Source organism: Sus scrofa, chromosome 10 (assembly GCF_054392235.1).
Source record: "Sus scrofa isolate SSC_HxYL_T2T_F1_AM1 chromosome 10, Sscrofa_HxYL_maternal_Yorkshire_Landrace_v2.0, whole genome shotgun sequence".
Taxonomy (NCBI): Eukaryota; Metazoa; Chordata; class Mammalia; order Artiodactyla; family Suidae; genus Sus; species Sus scrofa.
Window position 1 is genome coordinate 75,770,028 of NC_139392.1, and position 26,754 is coordinate 75,796,781.

The window sequence follows — 26,754 nt, forward strand, 5'->3', positions numbered from 1 at the left end:
GCCCCTTGCTCAGTGGGTTAATGATCCGGCGTTGCTGTGAGCTGTGGTGTAGGTCACAGACGCGGCTCGGATCCCGCGTTGCTGTGGCTCTGGCGTAGGCCGGTGGCTACAGCTCCGATTCAACCCCTAGCCTGGGAACCTCCATATGCCGCGGGAGCGGCCCAAGAAATAGCAACAACAACAACAACAACAAAAAGACAAAAGACAAAAAAAAAAAAATAATAATAATAAAATAAATAAAATGAAGGCCAAAAAGAAAGACAAAGAAGGACACTATTTAGTCATAAAAGGATCCAATTGAGAAGAGGATATTATACTCATCAATATATATGCTCCTGATATAGGTTCACCCAAATACATATAACAAATACTAACAGACATAAAAGGAGAAATTAATGGGAATACAATAATAGTAGGAGACATTTAACACCCCACTCACATCAATGGACAGATCCTCTAGACAGAAAATCAATAAGGCAACAGAGATCCTAAATGACACAATAGAAAAGTTAGACTTAATTGACATTTTCAGTACACTGCATCCAAAAAAAACAAAAAAAAAAAATCAGAATATACAGTCTTTTCAAGTGCACACAGAACATTCTCAAGGATTGACCACATACTGGGGCACAAAACTAATCTCAATAAATTTAAGAGTATAGAATTATTTCAAGTCTCTTCTCTGATCACAATGGCATAAATCTAGAAATTGACCAAGGAAAAGAAAAGAGAAAAACTGACCACATGGAGACTAAACAACATGCTACTAAAAAAACCAATGGGTCAATGAGGAAATCAAAAGGGAAATTTAAAAATACCTCAAGAAAATGATAATGAAAACACAACCATTCAAAATCTATGGGATGCTGCAAAAGCAGTGCTTAGAGGGAAGTTCATAGCAATAAAGGCCTTCCTCAAAAAGAAGAAAAATCTCAAATCGACAACTTAACCCACCACCTAAAAGAATTAGAAAAAGAAGAACAAACAAAACCTTAAGTCAGCAAAAGGAAGGAAATCATAGAGATCATAAAGGAAATCAATAAAATACACATTTAAAAAACAATAGAAAAAAAATCAGTAAAACCAAGAGTTGGTTCTTTGAAAGGGTAAACAAAATTGACAAACCTCTGGCCAGACTCACCAAGAAGAGGAGAGAAAGAACTCAAATAAACAAAATAAGAAACGAAAAAGGAGAAATCTCAATGGATACTGCAGAAATACAATAAGAGAATACTATGAACAATTATATGTCAACAAATGTGATGACCCAGAAGAAACGGACAACTTTCTAGAGAAATACAGCCCAACAAAATTGAATCAAGAATAAACAGATCAAGTGAACAGACTGATCACTAGAAATGAATTTGAATATGTAACAGAAATATTCCTTACAAACAAAAGTCCAGGAACAAATGGCTTCACAGGAGAATTCTACCAAACATACAAAAGGATGAAGGCAGCACTATGAAGCCACCAGAACCTCAATACCAAAACCAGACAAAGATTCTACCAAAAAAAGAACATTATAGGCCAATATCTTTGATAAATATAATGCAAAAATTCTCAACAAAGTTTTAGCCCAACGAATCCAACAACATATAAAAAAAGATCGTGACTTCCCATCGTGGCTCAGCAGTAAAGATCCTGACCAGTATCCAGGAGGACCTGGGTTCGATCCCTGGCCTCACTCAGTGGCTTAAAGATCCAGCATTGTCGTGAGCTATGGTATAGGTTACAGACATGGCTCGGATCCCACGTTGCTGTGGCTTTGCTATAGGCTGGCAGCAGTAGCTCTAAATTTGACTCCTAGCCTGGGAATTTTTCACATGCCACGGGCATGGCCCTAAAAAGCAGAAAAAAAAAAAAAAAAAAAAAAAAAAAGTGTGTGTGTGTGTGTATGTATATATGAGGAGATCATATAGCATGACCAAGTGGGATTCATTCCAAGTTCACCAAGATGGTTCAACATATGCAAATCAATCAATGTCATACACCACACTAACAAAAGAAAAGTCAAAAACCACATGATCGGAGTTCCCATTGTGGCGCAGTGGTTAACGAATCCGACTAGGAACCATGAGGTTGCGGGTTCGGTCCCTGCCCTTGCTCAGTGGGTTAATGATCCAGCGTTGCCATGAGCAGTGGTGTAGGTTGCAGACACGGCTCGGATCCCGAGTTGCTGTGGCTCTGGTGTAGGCCGGTGGCTACAGCTCCGATTGGACCCCTAGCCTGGGAACGTCCATATATCTCAGGAGCGGCCCAAGAAATAGAAAACAAAAACAAAAACAAAAAAAAAACAACAAAAAAAAAACCCCAAAAAAACCCCACATGATCATTTCAATAGATGCAAAAAAAGCATCTGACAAAATCTTCCACTCATAATAAAAACTCTTACCAAAGTGGGTACAGAAGGAACATATCTTAACATAATCAAAGCCATTTATGACCAACCCACAGCCAATTTAATACTCAACAGAGAAAAGCTGAAAGCCTTCCCACTTTAAAAGCTGGAACAAAACAAGGATGCCCACTCTCAGCACTTTTATTCAACATAGTACTGGAAGTCCTAGCCACAGGTATCAGACAAACAAAAGAAATAAAAGGTATCCAGATTAGAAGAGAAGAGGTAAAACTGTCACTCTATGTAGATGACATGATACTATATATATAGAAAATCCTAAAGACTCCACACAAAAACTACTTGAACTGATCAATGAATTTAGCAAAGTAGCAGGATACAAGATTAGTTTTCAGAAATCGGTTCCATTTCTGTATACTAACAATGAAATATTAGAAAAGGATATAAAAATACAATACCTTTTAAAATCACCCCCACAAAAATTAAATGTCTAGGAGTAAACCTAAGAACGTGAATGACTTATATGCTGAGAACTGCAAAACCTTAATCAAGGAAATTAAAGAGGATTCAAAGAAATGAAAAGATATTCCATGCTCCTGGGTTGGAAGAATTAATATTGTTAAAATAGCCATACTATCCAAAGCAATCTACACATTCAATACAATCCCTATCAAAATACCCATGACAGTAGTTCCCTAGTGGCCCAGCAGTTAAAGGATTTGGCGTGGTCACTGCTGTTACTCAGTCTGATCTCTAACCTGACAACTTCCACATGCCATGGGTGTGGCCAATAAAATACCCACATTTTTCACAGAATTAGAACAAATAATCCTACAATTTATTATTATTATTTTGCTTTTTAGAGTCACACCCATGGCATATGGAGCTTCCCTGGCTAGGGCTGAATCGGAGCTAGAGCTGCCGGCCACAGCAATGCAGGATCTGAGCCACATCTGTGACCTACGCCAGCTCACAGCAGTGCTGAATCCTTAACACACTGAGTGAGGCCAGGGATTGAACCTGCAACCTCATGGTTACTAGTCAGATTCACTTCCACTGTGCCACAGTGGGCACTCCACTATCTTAAAATTTAGATGGAACTACAAAAGACTCAGAATTGCAAAGCAATCCTACGGAAAAAGAACAAAGCTGGAGACATAACCTTTCCAGACCTCAGACAATAGTACTGAAGCGACAGTAATCCAAACAGCATGGTACCGGCACAAAAACAGACATATAAATCAAAGGAACAGAACAGAGAGCTCAGAATAAATCCACCCACCTACAGTCAATTGATCTATGACAAAGCAAGAATACACAATGGAGAAAAGACTGTCTTTTCAACAAGTCATGTTGGGAAAGCTGGACAAGCTACATGTGTTTAGAATACTCCTTCACACCCTATACAAAAATAAACTCAAAATGGTTTAAAGACTAATATAAGACATTACATCATAAAACTTCTAGAAGAGAACATAGGCAAAATATTCTTAGATATAAATGACAGCAATATTTTCTTAGGTCAGTCTCCCAAAGCAAAAGAAATAAAAGGAAAAGTAAACAAGTGACAACTAGTGAAACTTAAAAAGCTTTTGCACAGTAATGGAAGCCATCAACCATAAGGAAAGATAACATACAGACTGGGAGAAAATATCTGCAAGTGGAGCAACTGATAAACATTAACCTCTTATATTAAAAATGTACAAAGAGCTCATACAACCCAGTATCAAAAAACAACCCAATCAAAAAATGCACAGGAGTTCCCCTCGTGGCTCAGTGGTAAACCAATCTAAGAACCATAAGGTTTCGGGTTCGATCCCTGGCCTTGCTCAGTGGGTTAAGGATCTGGTGTTCCCGAGAGCTGTGGTGAAGGTTGCAGACACAGCTCGGATCCTGAGCTGCTGTGTCTGTGGCTACAGCTCCGATTAGACCCCTAGCTTGGGAACCTCCATATGCCATGGGAGTGGCCCTAGAAAAAAGGCAAAAAGACAAAAAAAGAAAAAAAAGCATAGAAGACCTAAACAGACATTTCTCCAAAGAAGACAAATGGGCACACAACAAGATGCTCAACATCATTAATTATTAGAGAAATACAAATCAAAACCACCAAGAGGTTATCATACCCAGTTCTGGGTTCAAACCCCAGCTCAGCTACTGTCTGTCTAACATTGGATTAGCCTCCAGAATCCTCTGGTCTCATTCCCACCAGATTTTTCTGGGGAAGGAGTCAGTGTTCATTGATATGCTATACAATGTATTTTGCATGACTATGTATAGAAACAAATAGCCCATGGTCTTTTAAGATTACTCCTATTTTAACATCCATCAGTGGCGTAAAACAATCCTCAACAGCCCTCTCCTAGATTTAGTGCTATTTTCCATTAAATTGTCCTTAGGAGAATGAATTATAAACCGCCAAATTTCCTTCAAATTCTCATAACATCTCAGAATTCCATTAGTTCTTCTGTAATGATTCTGATGTTTAAGTCTCCTTACCCCTTCTTTCTGGTGTCTCTAATTTGCTTTGCATGCATCCTTTCAGAGCCCACATGTCTTTGCATTTTAAATACCAGGAACACATAAAAATAGCAATTTTGAATATATAACACCTCTGGAATATCTCTACCCATAGGTATTTAAATATAGAAACTTTTATTCAGAGAGCTCGCACTATGATTTTGCTTTATTATTCTAACAGCACTGGAACTCAGGAATAAATCACATGAAAAGTGGGTAGTTCTGGGACGATGCCAGCATGCCTCCTAGTGGACAGCATAAGACATTTCATTTTTAATGAGAGTCGAATCTCGTTAATATGCAAGTCCATTTTTACTGGCTTATCTGTGAAGAATGAGGTCCTCTCTATAAAGGAATACACGTGCTACATCCCATCTTTGGCTTCTTAAGCAGAGGTCAGTGAACTAAGCCTTTCCTTGATGACCTGGGTACCCCTCCGCCTTTTTTTGCTTTTTAGGGTGACACCAGTGTCATATTTAAGTTCCCAGGCTAGGGGCAGAATCAGAGCTACAGCTGCTGGCCACAGCCACTTGCGATCCAGCCTGCATCTGTGTCCTACACCACAGCTCACGGCAATGCCAGGTCCTTAACTCACTGAGCAAGACCAGGGATTGAACCTACATCCTCACGGATACCGGTCCGATTCATTTCCGCTGCCCCACAACAGAAACTCCCTGGGTCCCTTTCCACTGGCCCTTTGTAGGACCTGATCACCAGGTGCACCTGTTCCTGTTCTGGCTTCAGTGTGGTGCTGCCCTGAGCCTGTAGGATGTCCACTTCATGTGGACAATGACCCTCAGTGTTCCAGTTCCAACAACCCCACTGACTGTTGGTGCTTCTAACTGCAGTCTCCAGCTTGTGGAGTTGTCACTGAGCTTCACTTAACACATGAGGATGGGTCCCCATCTTCATGAAGATTTGGGCCATCAAGGGTCTGATGATCAATGAGGGATTAACGTCACAGCTTTATGGCGCCCACATTAATAAATGAGTCGTTCTTTTATTTAGCATTCTAGTGTCTATCGTATTTTTGTCTCTCTTTTTTTAGAAAAACACACTTGCAATTTCCTGGAAATTAAAAAAAAAAAGCTCTTTCAATAAAAAGACAAAAATGGCTAAGATTGTGGCCAGCATGTTCTACATAGTTCACATTCCTTAGGGTTTCAATTAGGTCTTTTTAGGAAGAAATGTTGTCCTCATTCTTTTCTTGCTCATAATTACACATTTCTTGACACTTTTCCAGAGACACTACTGGTGAGGGACTTTTTCACCTGAGAGGCCTGAAAAAAGCTCTCTTTAACTGTAATTATGTTAAGCACAGCAATTGACATCTGCCCCGTAGAAGACTTCCCTTTTTCCCTTATTTTTTTTTTGGGGGGGGGGAGGAATGGGATGGGGGTGTGCCCATGGCATGCAGAAGTTCCTGGGCCAGGGGTTGAACCTGCCCACAGCAGAGACAATGCTGGATCCTTAACCACTTGGTTACCAGGGAACTCCAAAAACCTTTCTTTCTTGTTGCTTCAATTACAAGGGACTCTTACTTGCCAAGTTTTAATTTCATTTATATCTGTTAAGCTGAGAAATGGCCAGATAAACAATTCAGTGGCAAGAACTGTCTCTCCTTCATGGGCTAGCACCGAATATCTCATGTTAGTTCAGACTAAGGATAATACTAACTGACATTTAAAAAAGAAAACTATGTAAAGAGTGGAAGGAAGCCAAGGAGAAAGCAAGGAGTAAAAAAGTTGTGGTTCAGATTCAATTTATACTCAGAAGAAAAACAGCTCATTTGTATTTTTAATTAGGAGGATCTATTACTCATAAAAAAAAGTACATAGAACACTAGCACAATCTAATAGTTAGATATTGTCTCCTGGGTCAATATTATTAAGAATACAACACTTTAGGAAGTTCCCTTGTGGCACAGAGGGTTAAGCATCCAGCACTGCTGCAGCTGTGGCTCAGACCGCAACTTCAGCTCAGGTTTGATCCCTGTCTCAGGAACTTCTACATGCTGTGGGTATGGCGGGGGGGTGGGGGTGGGGGGGGTGGGGGGGTGGGCTACACGGGGAGTTCCCCCTGTGGTGCAGTGGAAACAAATCCGACTAGGAACCATGAGGTTTCGGGTTCGATCCCTGGCACCGATCAGTGGGTCAAGGATCTAGTGCTGCTGTGAGCTGTGGTGTAGGTCGCAGATGCGGCTTAGATCTGGCATTCCTGTGGCTCTGGTGGAGGCGGGCAGCTATAGCTCCGATTAGACCCCTAGCCTGGGAAACCCCATATGCTGCGTGTACGGCCCCAGAAAAGACAAAAAACGGTACTTTATAACTTTTTACATGTAAAATGTTAGAAATAGTATGTGTGATAATCAGATAATCCCAAGAGACACTATAAATTATTAAAAATGTTACACTGTTTGGAAATTAGATTGGTGAATACATTTTATTTTATTTATTTTTTCTGGTTTTTTTTTGTCTTTTTGCCTTTTCTAGGGCTGCTCCGGCGGCATATGGAGACTCCCAGGCTAGGGGTCCAATCGGAGCTGTAGCCGCCGGCCTACACCAGAGCCACAGAAACGCGGGATCTGAGCCGCGTCTGCAACCTACACCATAGCTCACGGCAACGCCGGATCCTTAACCCACTGAGCAAGGCCAGGGATTGAATCCGCAACCTCATGGTTCCTAGTCGGATTCGTTAACCACTGCGCCACGAGGGGAACTCAGTGAATACATTTTAAAGCTTATTTTGATTCAATTTTTGGGAGGAAAGATGAAAACTTAATGTCTGTGTAGGAAAAGAAGGCAGCAAAAATGAAAACCACAGCAGAAGTACTCTGCTGTTTGGGGATGTAATTCTTTTCTCAATGACCTCTTGGGATTTTGGTTACTATTTTACGGTTTTCCAGTGAAATTTTTTCTAGGAGAATTAGCTCCCAAGAAAGAACTAGGAGGCATTTTTTTTTTTTTAACTTGAAATAAGACAGAACGTACATACTGCTTTACAACTGTTGGCGATCAGACTGGCAGTCTTCTTGAAGGTCTTTTCAAGGTAGTGTGCAAATCGTTCATTCTCATTTTCTTTTGACCCTAGCTGAAGAAATTCACCTATAGAGAATGAAAAGGGTCATTTGAGATAATAGTTTATTTTGCCTGGAAAACTACAAAGGTTGAATAAAAAAGAAAAGAAGTCAGAAGTTAACCTACCACGCACCAAATCTTCAATCACTTGGGTTAAAATAGATATAACAGTTGTATTTCCAATTCGTGCCAGAGCTATCGATGCTGCAGAAAGAATTAAATCACCAGCAAGGACAGCCTAGAAAAGAAGAGAGAAGAAAAATTTTCAGAGAAAAGTTATCTGAGCATCAGAGCTAACAATGAAGTTGATTTCTCAGACAAGAAACAGAAAGTGGGAGGGACGGGTCATCTCGAATATACGGAATATATGTTTTTCTCCTTCCTTTTCCTCAGCAGGATTATGTTATAATCAGTGACAGATTAGGAATGTTCTTTGAGCTGGAAAGGCTCTCAGAGATGAACCCAGCCCCCTCTCTCCAGTTCAGAGCTGAAGAAAAGAACGCTGAAGACGGCAAGTAACGACCCTCTGGCTGCACTCTTGGCCTCAGAATGTAGTTGTTTCAGTCTAGTTAAGTTGGACCATTGGCTTGCCTTAAAACCATGGAGTTGTGTCTTTGTACTCACTGTTTCTTCTGCCCAAAAAGTTCCTCCCCTTCCTCACTCCGCAGCCTCATGTGCATAATCAGCTCAGGAGGAACCCACAGGAGGTCCGCTCAGACCCCTCAGTCTGATCTGTGAGCACAACATCCCTTGGACACTGTTGTTTTCCCAGTTTTTTCCTAGTTACCAAACTCCTAAGGTCACGGACTGGGAATTATCCAGCCAGTACTTCGCCTACTCCAGGGCATGGCCCAACCCACACTTTTCTCAATGAAAACTAAACCAAGGAATCTTGGCTCCAAGTTCAATGCTCTTTGCACTTTATTACACGGCCTGTCATTCCTGGACAGAATATTTTTTTTACTCAACACCAGATAATCAATATTGTGAGTAGATGTCTGCACTGTATTTGCAACCGATCAATTACACATGATTGGATTATATGCTGTAATCAATATATATACACATAAATATATACAATATAGGTGTTATAGGATAATTATAAATAATAGAGTTCACGGAAATTTTAATCCATAGAATTTGCAACATCACCATTTTTTAAAGGTTTTATTGTTCATTAGTTCTCTAGTATCGAAAATTAGTGATGATCAGGAGTTCCCATCATGGTGCAATGGAAATAAATCCAACTAGGAACCATGAGGTTTTGAGTTCTATCCCTGGCCCTGCTCAGTAGGTTAAGGATCTGGCGTTGCCGTGAGCTGTGGTGTAGGTCGAAGACGTGGCTTGGATCTGATGTTACTGTGGCTGTGGTGTAGACGGGCAGCTACAGCTCTGATTCGACCCCTAGCCTGGGAATCTCCATATGCCGTGGATGCAGCCCTAAAAAGCACAAAAATAAAATCAATGATCATCAGAATGTCTATCAATTAATCATTTTATTCAACACATTATATAAGATACTTTGATATAAATGTAAACACACACTTATAAAGTCACTGTACATATTATGATATACACATATACAGACACCCATCATCAATCTCTACAGCATCTGCTGCTAGGGACTCAGAATCTCAAAGATTTTACATCTTTCCTCTCCCAGACATGAGGATCCCAGAGGCCAGCATATGCAACTGAAGCTGTCAGACTGGGGATGTTTGGGGTGAGGGGTTAAGAGAAAGAAGGGCGAAGGGCTAGGGATCCAGGCAGGGAAAGGAGGCTCGTGGAGGAACAGCTATACAAATGGATTTTTATTGGTCACATCGTAGTTTTACTTGAGGGCAGAAAAAGAGGGGAGACGGGCAGGTGGCCCCTTGCAAGGCAGACCAACCTCACAGCTGAAAGAGGCGGCTGACTGTGGAAACTTGGCCTTTCCCCTGCACTCAGGAGGCCCTCAACAGCAGAGACAGTCACAAGAGGGAACCAGTCAAGGAGAACACCTTAATTTGTTCACTTAATCCCCCTCCCCTGCCTGAGCACTCAATTCAGGCCTCAGGCCCTGGAATAGACACAAGAGACGGCAGGACATGTCACAGAGTCACCCATGACCTCTCCACAATAGCCAGTTTCCCACTAACAATCTGATGTATGGAATTCTGTCAATAGGACACAAAACCTTTTCATGTAAAATCTGAAATAAAAGGCTTACAACTGAAATTGCAGGACTTGATTATACAACAAAATTGTGCACGTTAAAGCAAAACCAGCGTGTAAAGATAATGATGAAGGTCCATCTCTTCTCTGAAGTCACTACAGACGTGAGGGAGGGAAGGAGTGGAGAGGGAACCCTCGTTCACCTTAATATTTTGTTTGTGCCAATGGAGGGCATGTGTGGTGGGAGACGCCTGCTTCCAGAAGGCCTCTTCTTCCCTTTTAATTTGTTCAACGTCCTTCCCTTCTTCGAGCCATGATTTAAACATTCTCAAACAAGATTCCACATTCTACACATACCCTTCTAGAAATGCTAATAAAATAGTATGGAAATATGCTTTAAAATATGCATGAACCGGAGTTCCCATCGTGGCGCAGCAGAAATGAATCCGACTAGAAACCATGAGGTTGAGGGTCTGATCCCCGGCCTTGCTCAGTGGGTCAAGGATCTGGGGTTGCCGGGAGCTGTGGTGTAGGTCTCAGATGTGGCTCGGATCCTGCATTGCTGTTGCTGTGGCATAGGCCGGCAGTTGTAGCTGGGGTTTGACTCCTAGCCTGGGAACCTCCATATGCTGAGGTTGTGGCCCCCCAAAAAAATAAATAAAACAAAAAAGGTAAAGGTGTAATCTGTCACGAAATACGCTTTTTTGGCTAACTATAAAAATTGCTCTCCTTAACCAAATTTCAAATAAAACTGTGGATAAACAGAAATACTATGTTTATGTTTCTATGGTGTTATCTATGATCAAACATCTGTGTACAGACCACTTTGAAAGCTGGAAGAGCACATTTGAGGAAGCACATTTTACTTTTTGAGACAAACCTTAAAAATAAATGTAATCCAAAGACTGCGAGATTCAATAAGACAGATTTAAAAAACCAAAAAGCCATACCTTCTTTTCACCCCAGATCTTATTAACTGTGTGTTTTCCTCTCCGGGAACTTGCGTCATCAATGACATCATCGTGGACCAGACTGGCAGTGTGGATCATTTCTGCAATTAAGGCTATGGTGCGCTGGCTTGCTTGCATATCTCTAGTTAACAGAAAGCAATGCTTTTTAACAGAGATGACGCCTAGAACCTTCTCAGCAATCATCTTGTGAAAACTGGACATCGGATCTAGGATAAAGAATTTTATTTCTCTAAGAGAAACTGTATGAAAACTTCAGCTTCCCTACACAGCCAATTCTATCTTTTGGAGAACACTTTAAAAACACAAGACACTCTAAAACAACATTATGTTTTAGGAATACAATACTAAGAAGTAGAATTGGTATAATTAACAACAAAAAAAGGAGAAACACCTTACAAGTCTAGACATGAGGCTGAAAAATTATCTTCATGTCCTCTAACAGTGGTCTTGGTCAGCTGGTCAAGTTTACAATTGGGTTGCAATTAAATTTCAAGAGTGAATGGGGAAGACAGGTAAAAAAGTATTCCAAAAGAGTGTATTAAAAACCCAGGGGGGAGGTCCTGTTGTGGCGAAGCGGAAACGAATCCGACTAGGAACCATGAGGTTGCGGGTTCAATCCCTGGCCTTGCTCAGTGGGTCAAGGATCCAGCATTGCCACGAGCTGTGGCGTAGGTTGCAGACGCAGCTCGGATCCCGTGTTGCTGTGGCTGTGGCGTAGGCCAGCGGCTACAGCTCCAATTGGACTCCTAGCCTGGGAACCTCCATTTGCTGCAGGTGCGGCCCTAAAAAGGAAAAAAAAAAACCCAACACAAACAAACAACCAACGGGGGGTGGGGTGGGGTTGCTCCTGTCATGGAGCAGTGGAAACTAATCTGACTACTAACCATGAAGTAGCAGGTTCGATCCCTGGCCTCGCTCATTGGGTTAAGGATTTGGCGTGGCCATGAGTGTGGTGTAGGTTGCAGACGTGGCTCAGATCTGGCGTTGCTGTGGCTGCTATGCCACAGCTGTAGCTCTGATTCAACCCCTAGCCTGGGAACCTCCATATGCCTTGGGTGTGGCCCTAAAAAGCAAAAAACCCCAATCAAACAACAACAAAAAAACCCAACAGGGATTGCCCTGGTGGCTTAGCGGTTAAGGATCTGGTGTTGTCACTGCTGTGAATTTTTCATGCTGCAGGTATGGCCAAACACCCCCCCTCTAAGCAACAACAAAAAAAGCAAATAAAGAACCAGTGGTCACCATGTTCAAAGCTTTTTTTTTAAACTGTCTTAAATTACATCTTTAGTAAGAAGATCTTGATAACCAAGATAGCTGGAATTTATGGTTCCAATCGGCTATTGATATTCATTATCAATGTGAATTGGTAATTCATATCTAACCTGTGCATTAGAAATTTAAACTCATTTCCCAGATTTAACACAAAATACAGGAGCGGCACTCCCAGGAAGACACATGGAAGTGAGTTTTATAGTTAAAAGGGAACCTCGATTTCTTTTTAATCATTATTATCACCACCATCGCCTATGGGAATTTTTAAAAACTGAATTTCAAGAAAATTACACCGAAGAAATAACCAACTGAATTTTCTGAACCTAAAACAGAAGTCTGGCTTAAACACATGCTAACCAAATGTTTCACTTATTCCAACAGCTTATTTTTTAAACATCACATTCTCTCTTAGAGGGGGAAAAAAGTGAGAGATGCTGAAAAGTGACTTTTTCTTTAAAAATCCAGGCTGAACATCTGCAAAAGCCAGTGATCACTCTATATCCTGAGATCTAGGAGAAAAGCATGAAAAATGAAGTACAACTACATTAAAGATGCTGGAATTTAACCATGAGCACTAAATTAGCCTAAAGACTATCTTCCCATCTTGCTTTAAATGTAATTTTAAAATATGGTGCTTTGCCGGCAACTCCTAAGATTTCTAGAACTAAATCTCAGAACCTTCCAACTGCTTTTAGTCCAGAAATCAATTGTAAAGTGCTGCTCATTCTTTATTAATTTGTCACAATTATAACATTTTTCTAAACGCTTCTGGATCACAACACATTCTTCCGAGGGAAGGGACAACCCATCCTGTAAAACCCCTTCAGCAAATGAGAAAATGAGCTTCAGGTGGCTTCTAAGAGCTTGTTGTGAATCCCTCAGCGAGACACTCTGTCCCTATGGAAGCAAGCTTGAACCTTAAACATTTTTCAGGTAAATTTACTGGATTTTATCTTAAGTTTAATGCAAAAGAAATAATGAAGACTTTTACAGTTATTTTAAAATATTTTTGCTTTTTAGGGCTGCACCCATGGCATATGGAAGTTCCCAGGCCAGGGGTCAAATCGGAGCTGCAGCTGCTGGCCTACGCCACAGCCATGCCAGATGTGAGCTGTGTCTGCGACCTACACCACAGCTCACAGCAATGCTGGTCCCCCGAGCTGCTGAGTGAGGCCAGGGATTGGACCCACATCCTCATGGATACTAGTCAGATTCATTTCCACTGCACCACAAGGGGAACTCCTCCAGTTATTTTTAAAATAAGTATAAAGGCCATTTTCTTAGAATAATTTCTCAACTGGATCTCGGTCTGATGAAATACCCAATTGCTACTGGTTAATAGATCTTGGGAGCTCCCACCGTGGCACAGTGAAAACGAATCTGACTAGGAACCATGAGGTTGCGGGTTCTATCCCTGGCCTTGCTCAGTGGGTTAAGGATCCGGTGTTGCCATGATTTGTGGCAGAGGCCAGCAGCTGCAGCTCTGATTAGACCCCTAGCCTGGGAACTTCCATATGACGTGGGGATGGCTCTCAAAAAAAGACAAAAAAAAAAAAAAGTAGGTCTTATGTCGTGAGACATGTTTCTACAATATTTTCTTAGTCTCTTTGCTGAAAACTCCATCTTGTCCTGCTTTACCCCATCCTCCTGCTTGGAAAACAGTCGCAGTGCTGGTAAATGACTTATGCTTAAGAACAAAGACCTAAAGGCATAAGCTATTCATAGGGTCAGCTGAATGAGGACTTAAGGTGTTGGTCTAGGCACGCAGGACCTGTACAGACTGGCATGCCATTTGCACAGCATGATATGTCCTCTTAAGAATAAAAGTAAAAGGAGCCTCACGGCCCCAAGGGGTTTTTGAGGGGTCCTTAACAGGATATGCATTAGCAAGGTGCAAACCTAGGCACACAGGGTAGCTGCAGATAGGCACGCCTAGAAGCACAATGGTGATTCTCTAGATGCTATGCACAGACAGCTGACACCAAGCTTCCTCAAATGCTAATGACTGTTAAGTGCTTAAAGTTCAGAATAAAAGCTTAATTAGCAACCAGCTATGTGACTTTTAAAATAACTTAAAACCTATACCCTGCATCTACAACCCCCTTCTCACTTGAGGTAATCCTAAAGAAAACAATAAAAGCAGTGTGATTTCTTGAGGCTGTGCTCTTGGTCTCTAAGACCTTGAGTGCTCTGGTTCCCACCTTTACTTAAGATAAATGTCTCTGTGTCTTGTTTTATGTTAACTTTTTTCCTTAAGTTTCACAGCACCCGTTCTTCAGCCCCATCCTGCTGAGCTGGTCTTTGCAGTCTTACCTTAAAATGACTGGTAAGATCTCTAGCCTTACTCATGCATTGATAGGTCAGGCACGACTTGTGTGATCACAAACTATGTCAGCAGGGAGGGGTTCCTGGTGGGAAGCTATGGTAAAGTGGCAGCACTCACTGAGACACTGGAGTTTTTTGTAATTTAAAGATATTAAAACAAGGATTTAAAAAATATTTTAACATTTCATAGACTCCACATGTATGTAAAAATGTTATTTTGTGTGACTAACTTACTGACTGATGAAATCAGGATTCTTATTTAGAATGTTAGTTGGCATTGTGACACAGCCCCTACACAGGATAAACATCCCACTTCAGACACTTGGTTGTTTTATTTGATGTGCTTTTTCCTGTACAATTAGGCCTTAACATGTGTCAGCTTTTATCTGGAAAATACTGCCACTGCATATCCACAGCACAGCAAAATGGTCTGGAACCCAAATTTACAGATTACGGAAACAACTCACACTGTCTTTAAAATGAAATCTTCAAAGTACCAAACTGAGTCATGGCTTCCAAAAAAGTTGGGCACCATTTCTACTTCCTGCTGTGAAAGAGCTCCCACACTCTCCCAGCTTCTGGGAGAGGTGCTAAGGAAAGCCAGCCAGACAAGACAGCAGGAGAAAAGGAGGCCCCTAGTCTCCAAAGGTGGCTCTGTCCTCTGCATGTCACCCCTACAAGGGCATACAATGACTCCGCCAGCTCCTCAGAACAAACTTGTTTCCCCTTCATTAGACTGAAAACAACATTTTTATAATGAATTTCAAGCACAGACAGAAATGGAGTAATATAATGACCTCCCCATGGACACGCCACTAAGCTTACGTGTGATTTAAATAAAACACTCTTTCCCCCATTCATACTAATATATCATGCGAAGTCTTAAAGAAATGACAATAAACCCCAAGTGTGGGAAAACCGTCCCCAATAATCGAATCATGTCAATGGATCACCTTGGTTGAGAACAAATGAGGGCAGCAGATAAATTTAAACAGCATATGTAGTTTCACTTTAACAACAGAAACAGAGAAGCTTCTCTTCCCAAATGTACAGAGGTTGTATAAAGAAGATAGTTCTTAAGTGGGATACAGAAGGCTCTATTTCTATTTCAAAATGTTCCGTTCTCTAACAATTCTAGGGAGAAGCATTTCACCCTGCTTGTTAGAACTCCAACAAGCTTTGTGTTTCCCACCGTGTCAAAATCAGCATTCTTGAAAATACAGACTGGGGAGTTCCCATCGTGGCTCAGTGGTTAACGAATCTGACTGGGAACCATGAGGTTGCGGGTTCGATCCCTGGCCTTGCTCAGTGGGTTAAGGATCCGGTGTTGCTGTGAGCTGTGGTGTAGGTTGCAGATGCAGCTTTGATACGGTGTTGCTATGGCTCTGGCATAGGCCGGTGGCTGCAGTTCCAATTAGACCCCTAGCCTGGGAACCTCCGCATGCTGCGGATACAGCTCTATAAAGACAAAGGACAGGAGTTCCTGTCGTGGCTCAATGGTTAACGAATCCAACTAGGAACCATGAGGTTTCGGGTTCATTCCCTGGCCTTGCTCAGTGGGTTAAGGATCCCTTTAAGGACGTGAGTTCAATCCCTGGCTTCACTCAATGGGCTGGCATCCAGCGTTTGCTGTGGCTGTGGTGTGGGCCAGCACCTGCAGCTCCAATTTGAACCCTAGTCTGGAAATTTCTATATACTGCAGGTGCAGCCCTAAAAAGCAAAAAAAAAAAAAAAAAAAAAAAAAAAAAAAAAAAAAAAAAAAGCAAACAAATCTCTGTCTCTAAAATTCTTCAGGATGTGAACTGCACCTCCTAGTTGTTATTTTCTAAAGTTTAAGTTTTCAACATGCTGAATGATGTATCCACAGAGACTTACATAAGATTTTACCTTTCCCCCCCCGAGCTGACTGGCTACACATTTAGGTCCCTCGACTACTGACACTGGAAAGCATCTGTGCTGTCAGATATGCTGGGGCCACAAGAGGCACTTCCAGAGGGGGAGCAGCCCCCCAGGCAGGCTGTCTCTGCACTGAGGTGATAGGATGTAAATGATGCAGTTTCTACTAGTTTCCTGTGGCCCCGTGACGCATTACCACAAACTTGGTGGTTTAACTCGACAGAGTCTCTCACAGTTCTGGAGACTCCCAGCCCAAAACGTTTCCCTGAATTGAGGTGGAGGCATCGCCAAGGCCAGGCTCCCTGTGCAGGCCCGAGGGGGAGAATCCTGTCTCCTTCCCTCCAGCCCTGCTGGCTGCTGGCAGGCCATCACTTGTGGCCACGTCTCTTAATGCGTAGGGAGCACCTCCAAGCCTCTCGCCCCTCCACCTTCCCATCGCTTTCTCTTCTGTACATGACAAACTCCCTCGGCCTCTCTTTTCAGGGATACAACGAGACTGTGTTTAGGGCTCATCAGATAATCCAGGGTGATGTCCTCATCTCAAGATCCTTAACTCAATCACAACTGCAAAGACTCTTCCTGACGTATAATGTGACACAGGTTCCAACAATTAAGACATGGATACCTTTTGTGGGGTCATTTTTCAGCCTAACAGCTTCTTACTTTCATCAGCCTCTTCTGTTGATGCTCAAATGTTTCCTTTTCAGTGATCCGATTCCTAAAATTACCTGATTTCATTGCATCTGTCTAAAATCTTGTTTCTCCACATTACTGATATGACCTTGAAGCGTCTCCTTGTCAGCAGTGCAGTTCAGATTGAATGTGGTGGGCACTAAAGGAGTTCCTGAATGCCTCTCGCTCTCTGCTCCCCATGCTCAGCCCCATAAGGGTTTCCAGGCCTTTTCTGCGGCCACTACGATCTTGCCCCCTTTTCCTGGATTCCGTAGGCACACTGAAGATGCTGTTGGCAGAACATCAAAGGTGCCTTCCATCTAAGGAAGAACGGCATGCAGGAGAGATGTGGTGAACTCAACCTTGCTTAGCAGGTCATTTCCCTCGGGCACTGGCTGTTCACGCCAAGCACCAGGCTAGAGTGAAGACTGCCTGTCTCTGTAGGGAACGGCGGTTTTAAGCTTGACCTTAACAGTCATGAATCCATTCGTAGTTTTAACACTAAGAGAAAAGAACAGGCACGCTGGAGCAGCGGCTCTCGATTATTTCAGATTTACTTCCAGATAAAGGCAGTCACATCAGGAATGATGCAGGGTTCATGCTGTATATTTTCTTGCCACTGAAGAAGCACTGCATTTGGGAACTCTTGCCCATGTGGACAGCGACCTCCATGATGAGATCTTAGACCTGCAACTTATCCAGGCTGGCTTTTTCCACAGGCTCCAGGGTGCAGCATTGGGGTTTTTCAAATTGGGCACAGCTAATGACAGGGCAGAAGTTGATTCCTTCGGTGATGGAATTAACACCCTCCCCCCTCAGTGGAAGGAGCTGGAAGAGCGTGCACACAGCATGTTCAAAGCCCCACAGACGTCTTACTCTAGCCATCCAGGTATCAAAGCCTCCTCTATGTCAGTAGGTATCCCTGTTAAAGACTACTTCAAGATCCACTTTAATAATGAGTACGGACACCAAACCTGCCATCTCCTAAAGACAGGAACATTTCTTTTCTGGCTACCCCACAAACAGCAGCAGCTAGCTCAATGATTCCCAACACACAGAAACCAGGAGTGGTTCTGGGACGATAGGTAGCCTGACCCTAGGAATCATTCACGGGAGCTGGTGCTGTAATGACAGTTCTGTTGCAGTTTTCCTAGAGTAGGCTTTTGTAATTTCTTTCGTCTTTATGAGAATCACAAAAGTTACTTCTGAATTTAAGATTTTTACATTAGGAAGCCTGATCTATTAACTAATGTGAAAGTTGCATCTCATAATCTGTTCTACCTGATCAAATGTCTGGCTGTGTAAACTGGACTGGCAGGATTTGATGCCGCCTGACCATATGTACAACCAAGGTTACCATATCTGTGTCCCATGGAACCTGAGGGGCCTGTCATGCTGACTACAGGCAGTGACATCCACTGGCCAGGGCTAAGGGATTTCCAGGAGGAACAGGGGCATGACGACCAATGACAAGAACAGCTGCCTTCCACGAGGTTGCTGAGCGGAAATTTGGCTAGTTTGAGACGAGACACTAATTGTATTGTATTCAATAAGTAGAGCAATTTCACAGACATCGATTTCTTTTCTTTTTCCTTCTTTCTTTTTTTTTGTGTGTGTCTTTTTGTCTCTTTTTTTTAGGGCCGCACTCATGGCATATGGAGATTCCCAGGCTAGGGGTAGAATCGGAGCTGTAGCTGCCGGCCTAAACCACAGCCACAGCAATGTCAGATCCGAGTTGCATCTACGACCTACACCACAGCTCACAGCGTCACCGGATCCTTTAACCCACTGATCGAGGCCAGGGATTGAACCCACATCCTTATGGATGCTAGTCGGGTTCGTTAAACGCTGAGCCACGACGGGAAGTCCAGACACGGATTTCTTATAAAGCTCCTTTTTGGTCTGGATTCTCTGATAAAACTCCTGACCAAGAATTTGGGTTTGGCTGAACTTTGCTGCTAGCTGGGTTCTCTGGGAAGCAGATGCTCCTGTTTAAGCACAGGGTGTCTACTCAGGAGGGCACTTGGGGGTCAACACCTGAGGGAGGGGGACGAGGAGGCAGGACTGGGTGAGGGAGAAGTTTTTGCAACACAGGCCCATCCACAGCCGTGGCCACTCCATTGTGGGCTCGGAAGCATTCTAGCCTCATCTATCAGTTCCTGGGTGTGGCCTGGCTCCAGGAAGGGGATTCTTTGCAGTGAGGCACCTCCGGAGGAGGCCGAGAACCAGCGGCTCTCCACCAACACCACCTGGGCTAGCAGCAGAGGCAGAGGTCCGTCACTGAAGTGGGATCTGGGCAGCATGACTCAGAACCCACCACGATTCTGTTTTCCAGCCCTTTCAAAGGCTGATTATCTGTTGTATGCACTCCTACTTTTCCAGACCAGGTACAGTGGTTATTAGGATACAGAGAAGAAAAGTAAAGATTAAGTCTTAAGCTTTACTGGGCCATATTCCCCTTTGAGAATATATTATAAGCCATGTATACTTTCCCTTAGAAAAACACGAACACACAAAAAATTCTGCACATGACTCTAAGGGACTCACAGACACCCCCCCCCCCGCAATTTCCATGGACCTCAGGTTAAGAAATCACAGTAATCTAGCAGGGAACACATGGTGGACAACTGAAAAGGCGAATAAAGGAAAATGAGAAAAATCAATAGAAGCAGTCCCCCCCCACCCATATTTGTCTTTTTTTGGCCATTCCTGTGGCATATTGTTGGGCCAGAGATCAAACTGGCGCCACAGCACCGACAACACCTTAACCCACTGAGCCACCAGGGAACTCCTCCTGCTCTCTATTTAAGGTATCTGTTCTATTGTTTTCTAAAATCCTCTCCAGGATTACAGCGAACCTATTTAATACATATTCCAGAAGCAAGATGATGATGTCTGCTAAGCCTTAGAGGAGTCATTTAACTTTGATGGTCAAATGATAAGCAGACCTCTCTCAATTCTGCCAACACCAACAAGCAAGCAGGTGAAATACTGGAACGGGCTCTGGTGGCATCAGCTAGAAACAGAGGCTGTGTGCTCCTGCCCTGAATCTTTGGCTTCCTTTTCTGCCCCTTGCAAGCAAAAGCACAAATGGCCCAGGCTCTCCAAAAGCTCCCCCTGCCCCCCACCCCCTTCCTTGCTTTAGGTGGCATCAAAGTAGCAGATATTTAGCTCATCAAGAGCCTGATCTAAAAGATGCTTACGAAGTAAGTATTCTCAAGAAGTTGGGGCTTGGAGAATATTGTTAGGCCACGGTACCACCCAAATGCACGCCAGTCACGACTCACATCCCAGCGCTGGACACGGCCTCCATGCTGTGCCTTCAGTAAGCCCTGCTCCCATCACCTATGGGGAGAGTGAAGCTGTAGCTAGAACATGCCTGAGGAAGGCAGGATTGAACTTTTAAACTAGCAATGTCTTTTCTGTGTGTGGGTCTCTACATTTTTTTATACAACCAACAGTCGATACAGTTAATGAGATAAATGGGGAAGATTTAACTATGGGGAACAACAGCTGACAGGATTTAAAGCAAGGCCAAATAGTTTTCCTTCCCATATTACCTTTGAAGGTGACAAACCATATCATGTGCTAATCTGAGAAATTAAAAACATAAACATACACTGTCTCTAGACCAGTGGTTCTCAAGCAGGGATGATTCTGCTCCTCAGGAGACATGTCTGGAGACATCCTTTGGTTGTCATCAACAGGGGGAGAGGAACTACTGGCACCTTAATGGATGGAGACCGGTTGTGCTGCCAACTACCCTACAATACACATAACAGCCCCCACAGCAAAGAATTATCTGGCCCAAAATGCCAGTAGTGTCAAGGTGGAAAAATCCCTGTGACCACATGAAAGGTATTTCAAATTTGGTTCAGAGGCAGCATTTCTTTTTTTTGTCTTTTCAGGTATGAAATTTTCACTCTTTTTAAAAAAATTTTTAAATTTTTTTTTTATTACTCAATTTATCACATCTGTAGTTGTATAATGATCATAACAATCTGATTTCATAGGATTTCCATCTCACAGGCCAAGCACATCCCCCCAGAGAGGGAGCATTTCTGTCGCTCTGCCTTCCATGTGAAATGAAAGAGGTCCTGATGATGGGTAAATGGCACAGCCAAAGATTTCACTGCTTATTCAAACTATACTGTGAACACGTGGCAGGTCTCAGGGTGAGGGGAGGCACCCCTGAGCACGGGGTGACGTGCTGGTGCTGGAGGGCACGGCAGCAGGGCACAAACGGCTGCGGGCAGAAGGGAGCATGTGCTAAGAAGCAACATCGGGTGCTCATTCTTACAGCATCCTTCAATTTTGTGCTGGCAAACCTTAGGCATCCCTTAAATTGTTATCTACTGAGAAAAGGGAATGCAATGCAAAAGTTCAACACCTGGGGAATGTATCAGTACCTTACGGTCTAATGGAGTTTCTGTCAATAGATCACATGATGTACAAATAAGGAAGACACTCTAGCAAGGTGGCAAAAAGCTTAAAAAATAATAGTACAGGGTAAATCCATTGTCCTTTTAAGATTTCCTTGAATACTGGAGTTCCCGTCATGGCACAGTGGTTAACGAATCCGACTAGGAACCATGAGGTTGCGGGTTCGGTCCCTGCCCTTGCTCAGTGGGTTAACAATCTAGCGTTGCCGTGAGCTGTGGTGTAGGTTGCAGACGCAGCTCGGATCCCACATTGCTGTGGCTCTGGCCTGGGCCGGTGGCTACAGCTCCAATTGGACCCCTAGCCTGGGAACCTCCATATGCCGCGGGAGTGGCCCAAGACATAGCAAAAAGACAAAAAAAAAAAAAAAAATTGTTAAAAAAGATTTCCTTGAATATTAAAACAGTGCTGTTATTTTGGTATTTTAAAAATTTATATATATATTTGAAACACGAAAGTTGAAGACCCACAGTCAAAATGCCTCATTAAGCTTCTCCTTTGGCATGCTGCCGAAGACTGCGGGAATTCGGGCACTGCAAGGGTGTGGTGCTCATGACTTTATAATCATCAACCTTTGGACCACTGGCCCTGTGTACACAATGCTTACAAGTATGCATACATCCTGTTGTTCTTTACTTCTGAATGAGAAAACTGAATTGGCTTTTAAAATTCTTTTCAAAATGTTTGTTTGTGGCTGAAGTTGTTCTTCCCTGGGTAAAAGTGTGAAAAAGGAAGATGCCTTGATCAGACCCTAGGATGACCTTGGAAATGCAAAGTCAGCACCTACTCACCACAAAGTGAATTCTCAGATACATACTACTTCTTCAACAGGAAACTAAATGGTAACCATGGGAAGAAGCGTTTGCTAAATATAATAAAACCAACAGAGGAAAGAAAGTAAACCACTCACCGAGAGTTATTATGATGAATATTACAGGCTCGGGCCATTAGCACCACAATAATTGGTCGAAAGGCTTTTCCCTTTCCATCAAAGTAGTATTCAGACATTTCCTTAAGTTCTGTTGTTGATATGAACAGTTCCTGAAACAAAGTTTCTCTGTGTCAGTATGGCACTGTAACTGCACAAAAAGTCAATGGGATTTCTTTCACAAAGCTTTGATTGGATTTTAGTGTATTTATTTGAGCTGAGAAATTCAACACTCAGTTGTAAAAGGTTCCAATGCTGTATGGCCACAAGGCTGGGCCATAAGCAATGCCTGGCTCGCCTCCAGTGGCCCAAGTGCTGAAGCAGGCATTGCCACCTGCCCCACTTACAAGAGACAGCAGGCAGGTGTCCATGACAGCTGGAGAGAGAAAGAAACAGGGCTCACTGCAGCCTGGAAGATGGAGAGGAGAGGAAAAAAGGGGAGTGTGGGGACCACTGAAGCAGGATGTCAGGGTATCAGGGCCGAAAGACAAGATGGTGGCCAGGGGGAAGAGCAAGGGTCAGAGTCTGGCTCAGTCATTACTCAGCCACAGGGATGTGAAAGGTTAATAGAGAAAAGGTAATGATTTACCTGATTATGAGGAACTTTACAGTTGAGTTGGAGAAGCAAAATTTTAAAAATATGAAACATTCAGTGAATAATACATTGGTAACTTGAACAATGCTATACATTAAATGCATGAAAAGTTCTTAGAATCGGGAGTTCATGTCATTGAACCTGACCAGTATCCATGAGGACTCGGGTTCAATCCCTGGCCTCGCTCAGTGGGTTAAGGATCCAGTGTTGCCATGAGCTGTGGTGTGGGTTGTAGACTTGGCTCAAATCCTGAGTTACTGTGGCTGTGGTGTTAGGCTGGCAGCTGTAGCTCTGATTTGACCCCTAGCCTGGGAACCTCCATATGCTGCGGGAGCGGCCCTAGAAAAGGCAAACGGGGAAAAAAAAAAAGTTCAGAGAATGGGAGATCAGTGTGGAGGAGAGAAACAACATTTCATGGAACTGATAAGCTTTACCTGGGGACTAAAGGATAAGTAGGATTATGAACTGTGAAGAGGAGGAAGAGGAGGGCATGCGTGTTTACTGCATCTGCCCCTCAGGGACTTGCTGGAAAGAATTGGAGCTTACGCCCTGGGGAGCAGTGGGAGCTAAGAATGGACCCAGAAGACCCCCAGCCAGGCTCAGGGGGACGCAATCCAGACGGTCAGTCACTCACTCCTTCAGTCACTGACTCGGTGCCAAGGACGATAATAAATGCAGAGGTTTCAGAGTTAAATATGACCGCCTCTTGCCTACAAGGAGCTCAGAGTCTAGATGCTAGAAGGAAACAGTACTACAGTGCAACCAAACAGTATGACGACGGCTGTTGTGGAGGTAGGGATGGCTACTCTGGGAGCACAAAGCAGGCACCTCTGGCTCAGGCTGAGGGAGGAGGGGAGAAGGATGCCAGGGTGACAGAAACCTAAGGCTGGGGGACTGAAGGCAAGAGAGAGGCGAGGAGGGTGTGGTGAGGGCTGAATCAAGGACCCTTCCCTCGACATTGTCCCTGGGCGGCAACCTTCAATCAATACAAAAAACAAGAAAAAGCAATTCATAGGGGAGAGGAGAGCTTCAGGTCTATCAGGTGTCGGACAGTACACTCCATGGAGCTGCCCAGTGAGCAGTCGTGCGCGTGTGTGTGAGAGTGAAGAGAAGTCAATCTGGACCAGAGATACTGAGACTCTTAAGTATGGAAACAGGTAAAATGAGGACTGGGAGAGAGGTGGGGCCGACAGAATCCCCTGGAATGGGAAAACTAAAGGAAGTGGGTTGGAGCGGGTAGAAAGGAACCCAGGAGGTGACTGAAGGAGGGTCTAGAGGCCAACAAATAATGTGCTGAAGCCAAGGGAGGGGATCCACGGAGTGGGGAGCGGTCAACAGCGTCCAGTGTTCAGCAGTTCCCGTTGTGGTGCAGTGGTTAACGAATCCAACTAGGAACCATGAGGTTGTGGGTTTGATCCCTGCACTTGCTCAGTGGGTTAAGGATCCGGCATTACCATGAGCTGTGGTGTAGGTGGCAGACGTGGCTCAGATCCCGAGGTGCTATGGCTGTGTGTAGGCTGGCGGCTACAGTTCCGATTAGACCCCTGGCCTGGGAACTTCCATATGCCACAGGTGTGGCCCTAGAAAAGGCAAAAAGACAAAACAAAAACACAAAAAACAGTGTCCAGTGTTCAAACCACAAGTCCCCACTGGATTTAGCAGAAGGCAGCCACCAAACAGAGAGAGAGGCCAAGAATGCTGAGAGGGAACAGGAGTGGCACAAGGTCAAGGGACAGTCCTTTAAAAGTTAACTAGAAGAAGTGGGAGTATCTGGAATGGATCAGAAAGAATGAAGAGGGTGTGTCTACAGTTAAAGCAAGAGAACAGGAATTGCAGGAGTTCTTAGAACACTGAGGCGGCAAAGGAGTGGGACCTAAGCAGGCTTAAGGGACGGCCCTGGGATGGAGGGAGCAGGGAAGGAGCGGGCAAGAGGTGCGCAGCTGAACCTGTAAAAGCACAGAGCAGGCGTTCGGGGAGTTCCTCCTCTGTGGCCTTGGCTTGGCCCCTCAGGTAGGAAGTGGTGATGCTGCAAAAATTGGGGCGGGGGGGCGGGGCATGTAGAACCTTGAAAGGGGAAGGAAGCTGATGAGGGGCACGTGAGCATTTCTGAGCAGCCTTTGCGAATCCATGTGAGGTGGGGGGAGGCACTGAAAATCTGGGGGAAAAGAATGATTAATGAAGAAGGCCCTATTCAGGGCAGCCTGGCAATGACATTTGGAACTGGAGAGGAGGATGGGAGCAGGAGGCCCCAGAGGCCCCAGTGCCTCACCAGCCCAAAGCAGGGGATGGATTTGAAGAGACTCTTTGGACGAGTATGTGCCGCCTGTGGCTTTTTTTCTTTTCTTTTCTTCAGTTTCCCAACTCTGAATCACCTGACTCTGGATGGTAACTTGCACTGCATCCTCCACATTGCCCCATACTTATTGCTCAAGAAATATTTGCAACTTGATATTCAAGAATCAAGTCTGTAATGGCATGGCACATGTCTGAAAACCTGCGCCGTTTTCCATAATTCTAAGAGATTAACTTTACATCGTCGAAAACAACTTACCTTCCTGATGTCCTCATACAGACCTTTCAAGTCTCTCCAGCCAAGTTTAAAAGGATCGGTGTATTTCTCACCGCTCCGTGTTTTGCTACAGCAGCACAGTGCTGGTGTCGTGTGATGAAACCTGGTGGGAGAAGCAGAAAGGCAAGACTGAGAACTATTTTATTTAGTGAGATAACTTCTTTTTTCTTTGGCCTGCGGAAGTTCACAGGCCAGAGATCAAACCCACCCCCCAGCAGTGACAATGCTGGATCCTCAACCAGCTGCAGCACCATGGAATTCCAAGATAACTTCACTTCGAAGTAAGAATTATATATACCTATGCATACACATATGTATGTATCTGAGTGAAATGATGGAAAACTTTATTCCAGATACTTGCTGGAAATTAAGCCTGAATACAAAAAGGTCATTATAATTTAGGAAAACAGAATTCTGCTCTTTCTCAACAATACAATGAAAATTTATTTATTTATTTATATTTTGCTTTTTTTTTAGGGCTACACTGGCGGCATATGGAGGTTCCCAGGCTAGGGGTCTAATCGGAGCTATAACTACTGGCCTACACCACAGCCACGGCAATGCCAGATCTAAGCCGTGCCTGTGACCTACACCACAGCTCAGGGCAATGCCAGAGCCTTAACCCGCTGAGTGAGGCCAGGGATTGAACCTACAACCTCATGGTTCCTCATTGGATTTGCTTCCTCTGCGGTATGACGGGAACTCCAATTATTTATTTTTAAAATCAGGACCTTGGGAACCCACAAAATGGAAAAAAAAAAACCAAAAAACCAAAATCCGTTCACTGTGTTCTGAGTTGCGTTTCATTTTTCTTATTCTCAGCCCTCTGTATTTGCAGGTCCCACATTCACAGATTCAACTCACTTCAGACTGAAAATTAAAAAAAAAAAAAGTTCCAAAAGGCAAAACTTGAGCTTGCCACACTAGGACAATTATTTACGTAGTATTTATACTGTATTTACAACTTGCATAGCATTTA

The 26,754-nt window shown here is 43.6% G+C and overlaps 1 protein-coding gene and 1 long non-coding RNA gene across 7 annotated transcripts in view; one reads left to right on the forward strand and one right to left on the reverse strand.

The window, feature by feature from the left end:
• PDSS1 (decaprenyl diphosphate synthase subunit 1) overlaps positions 1-26,754 on the reverse strand; it is a 51,044-nt gene that overhangs the window by 19,697 nt on the left and 4,593 nt on the right. For 2 of the 6 annotated variants that reach the window (XM_005668142.4, XM_084980405.1), the window contains 5 exons: positions 25,758-25,878; positions 22,594-22,724; positions 11,058-11,199; positions 8,080-8,191; positions 7,871-7,980 (listed from right to left, as the gene is read on the reverse strand). In XM_005668142.4, coding sequence (XP_005668199.3) covers positions 7,871-7,980; positions 8,080-8,191; positions 11,058-11,199; positions 22,594-22,724; positions 25,758-25,878 — 616 coding nt within the window. Of the gene's footprint in view, positions 1-7,866; positions 7,981-8,079; positions 8,192-11,057; positions 11,285-20,446; positions 20,589-22,593; positions 22,725-25,757; positions 25,879-26,754 lie in introns of those variants that run through there. The other 4 variants (XM_084980406.1, XR_014818014.1, XM_084980409.1 and 1 more) reach the window with 4 other exon arrangements.
• LOC146399529 (uncharacterized) lies at positions 25,048-26,667 on the forward strand. The gene is made up of 3 exons (XR_014818051.1): positions 25,048-25,216; positions 25,560-26,056; positions 26,614-26,667. It is a non-coding gene; the product is annotated as an uncharacterized LOC146399529 (long non-coding RNA).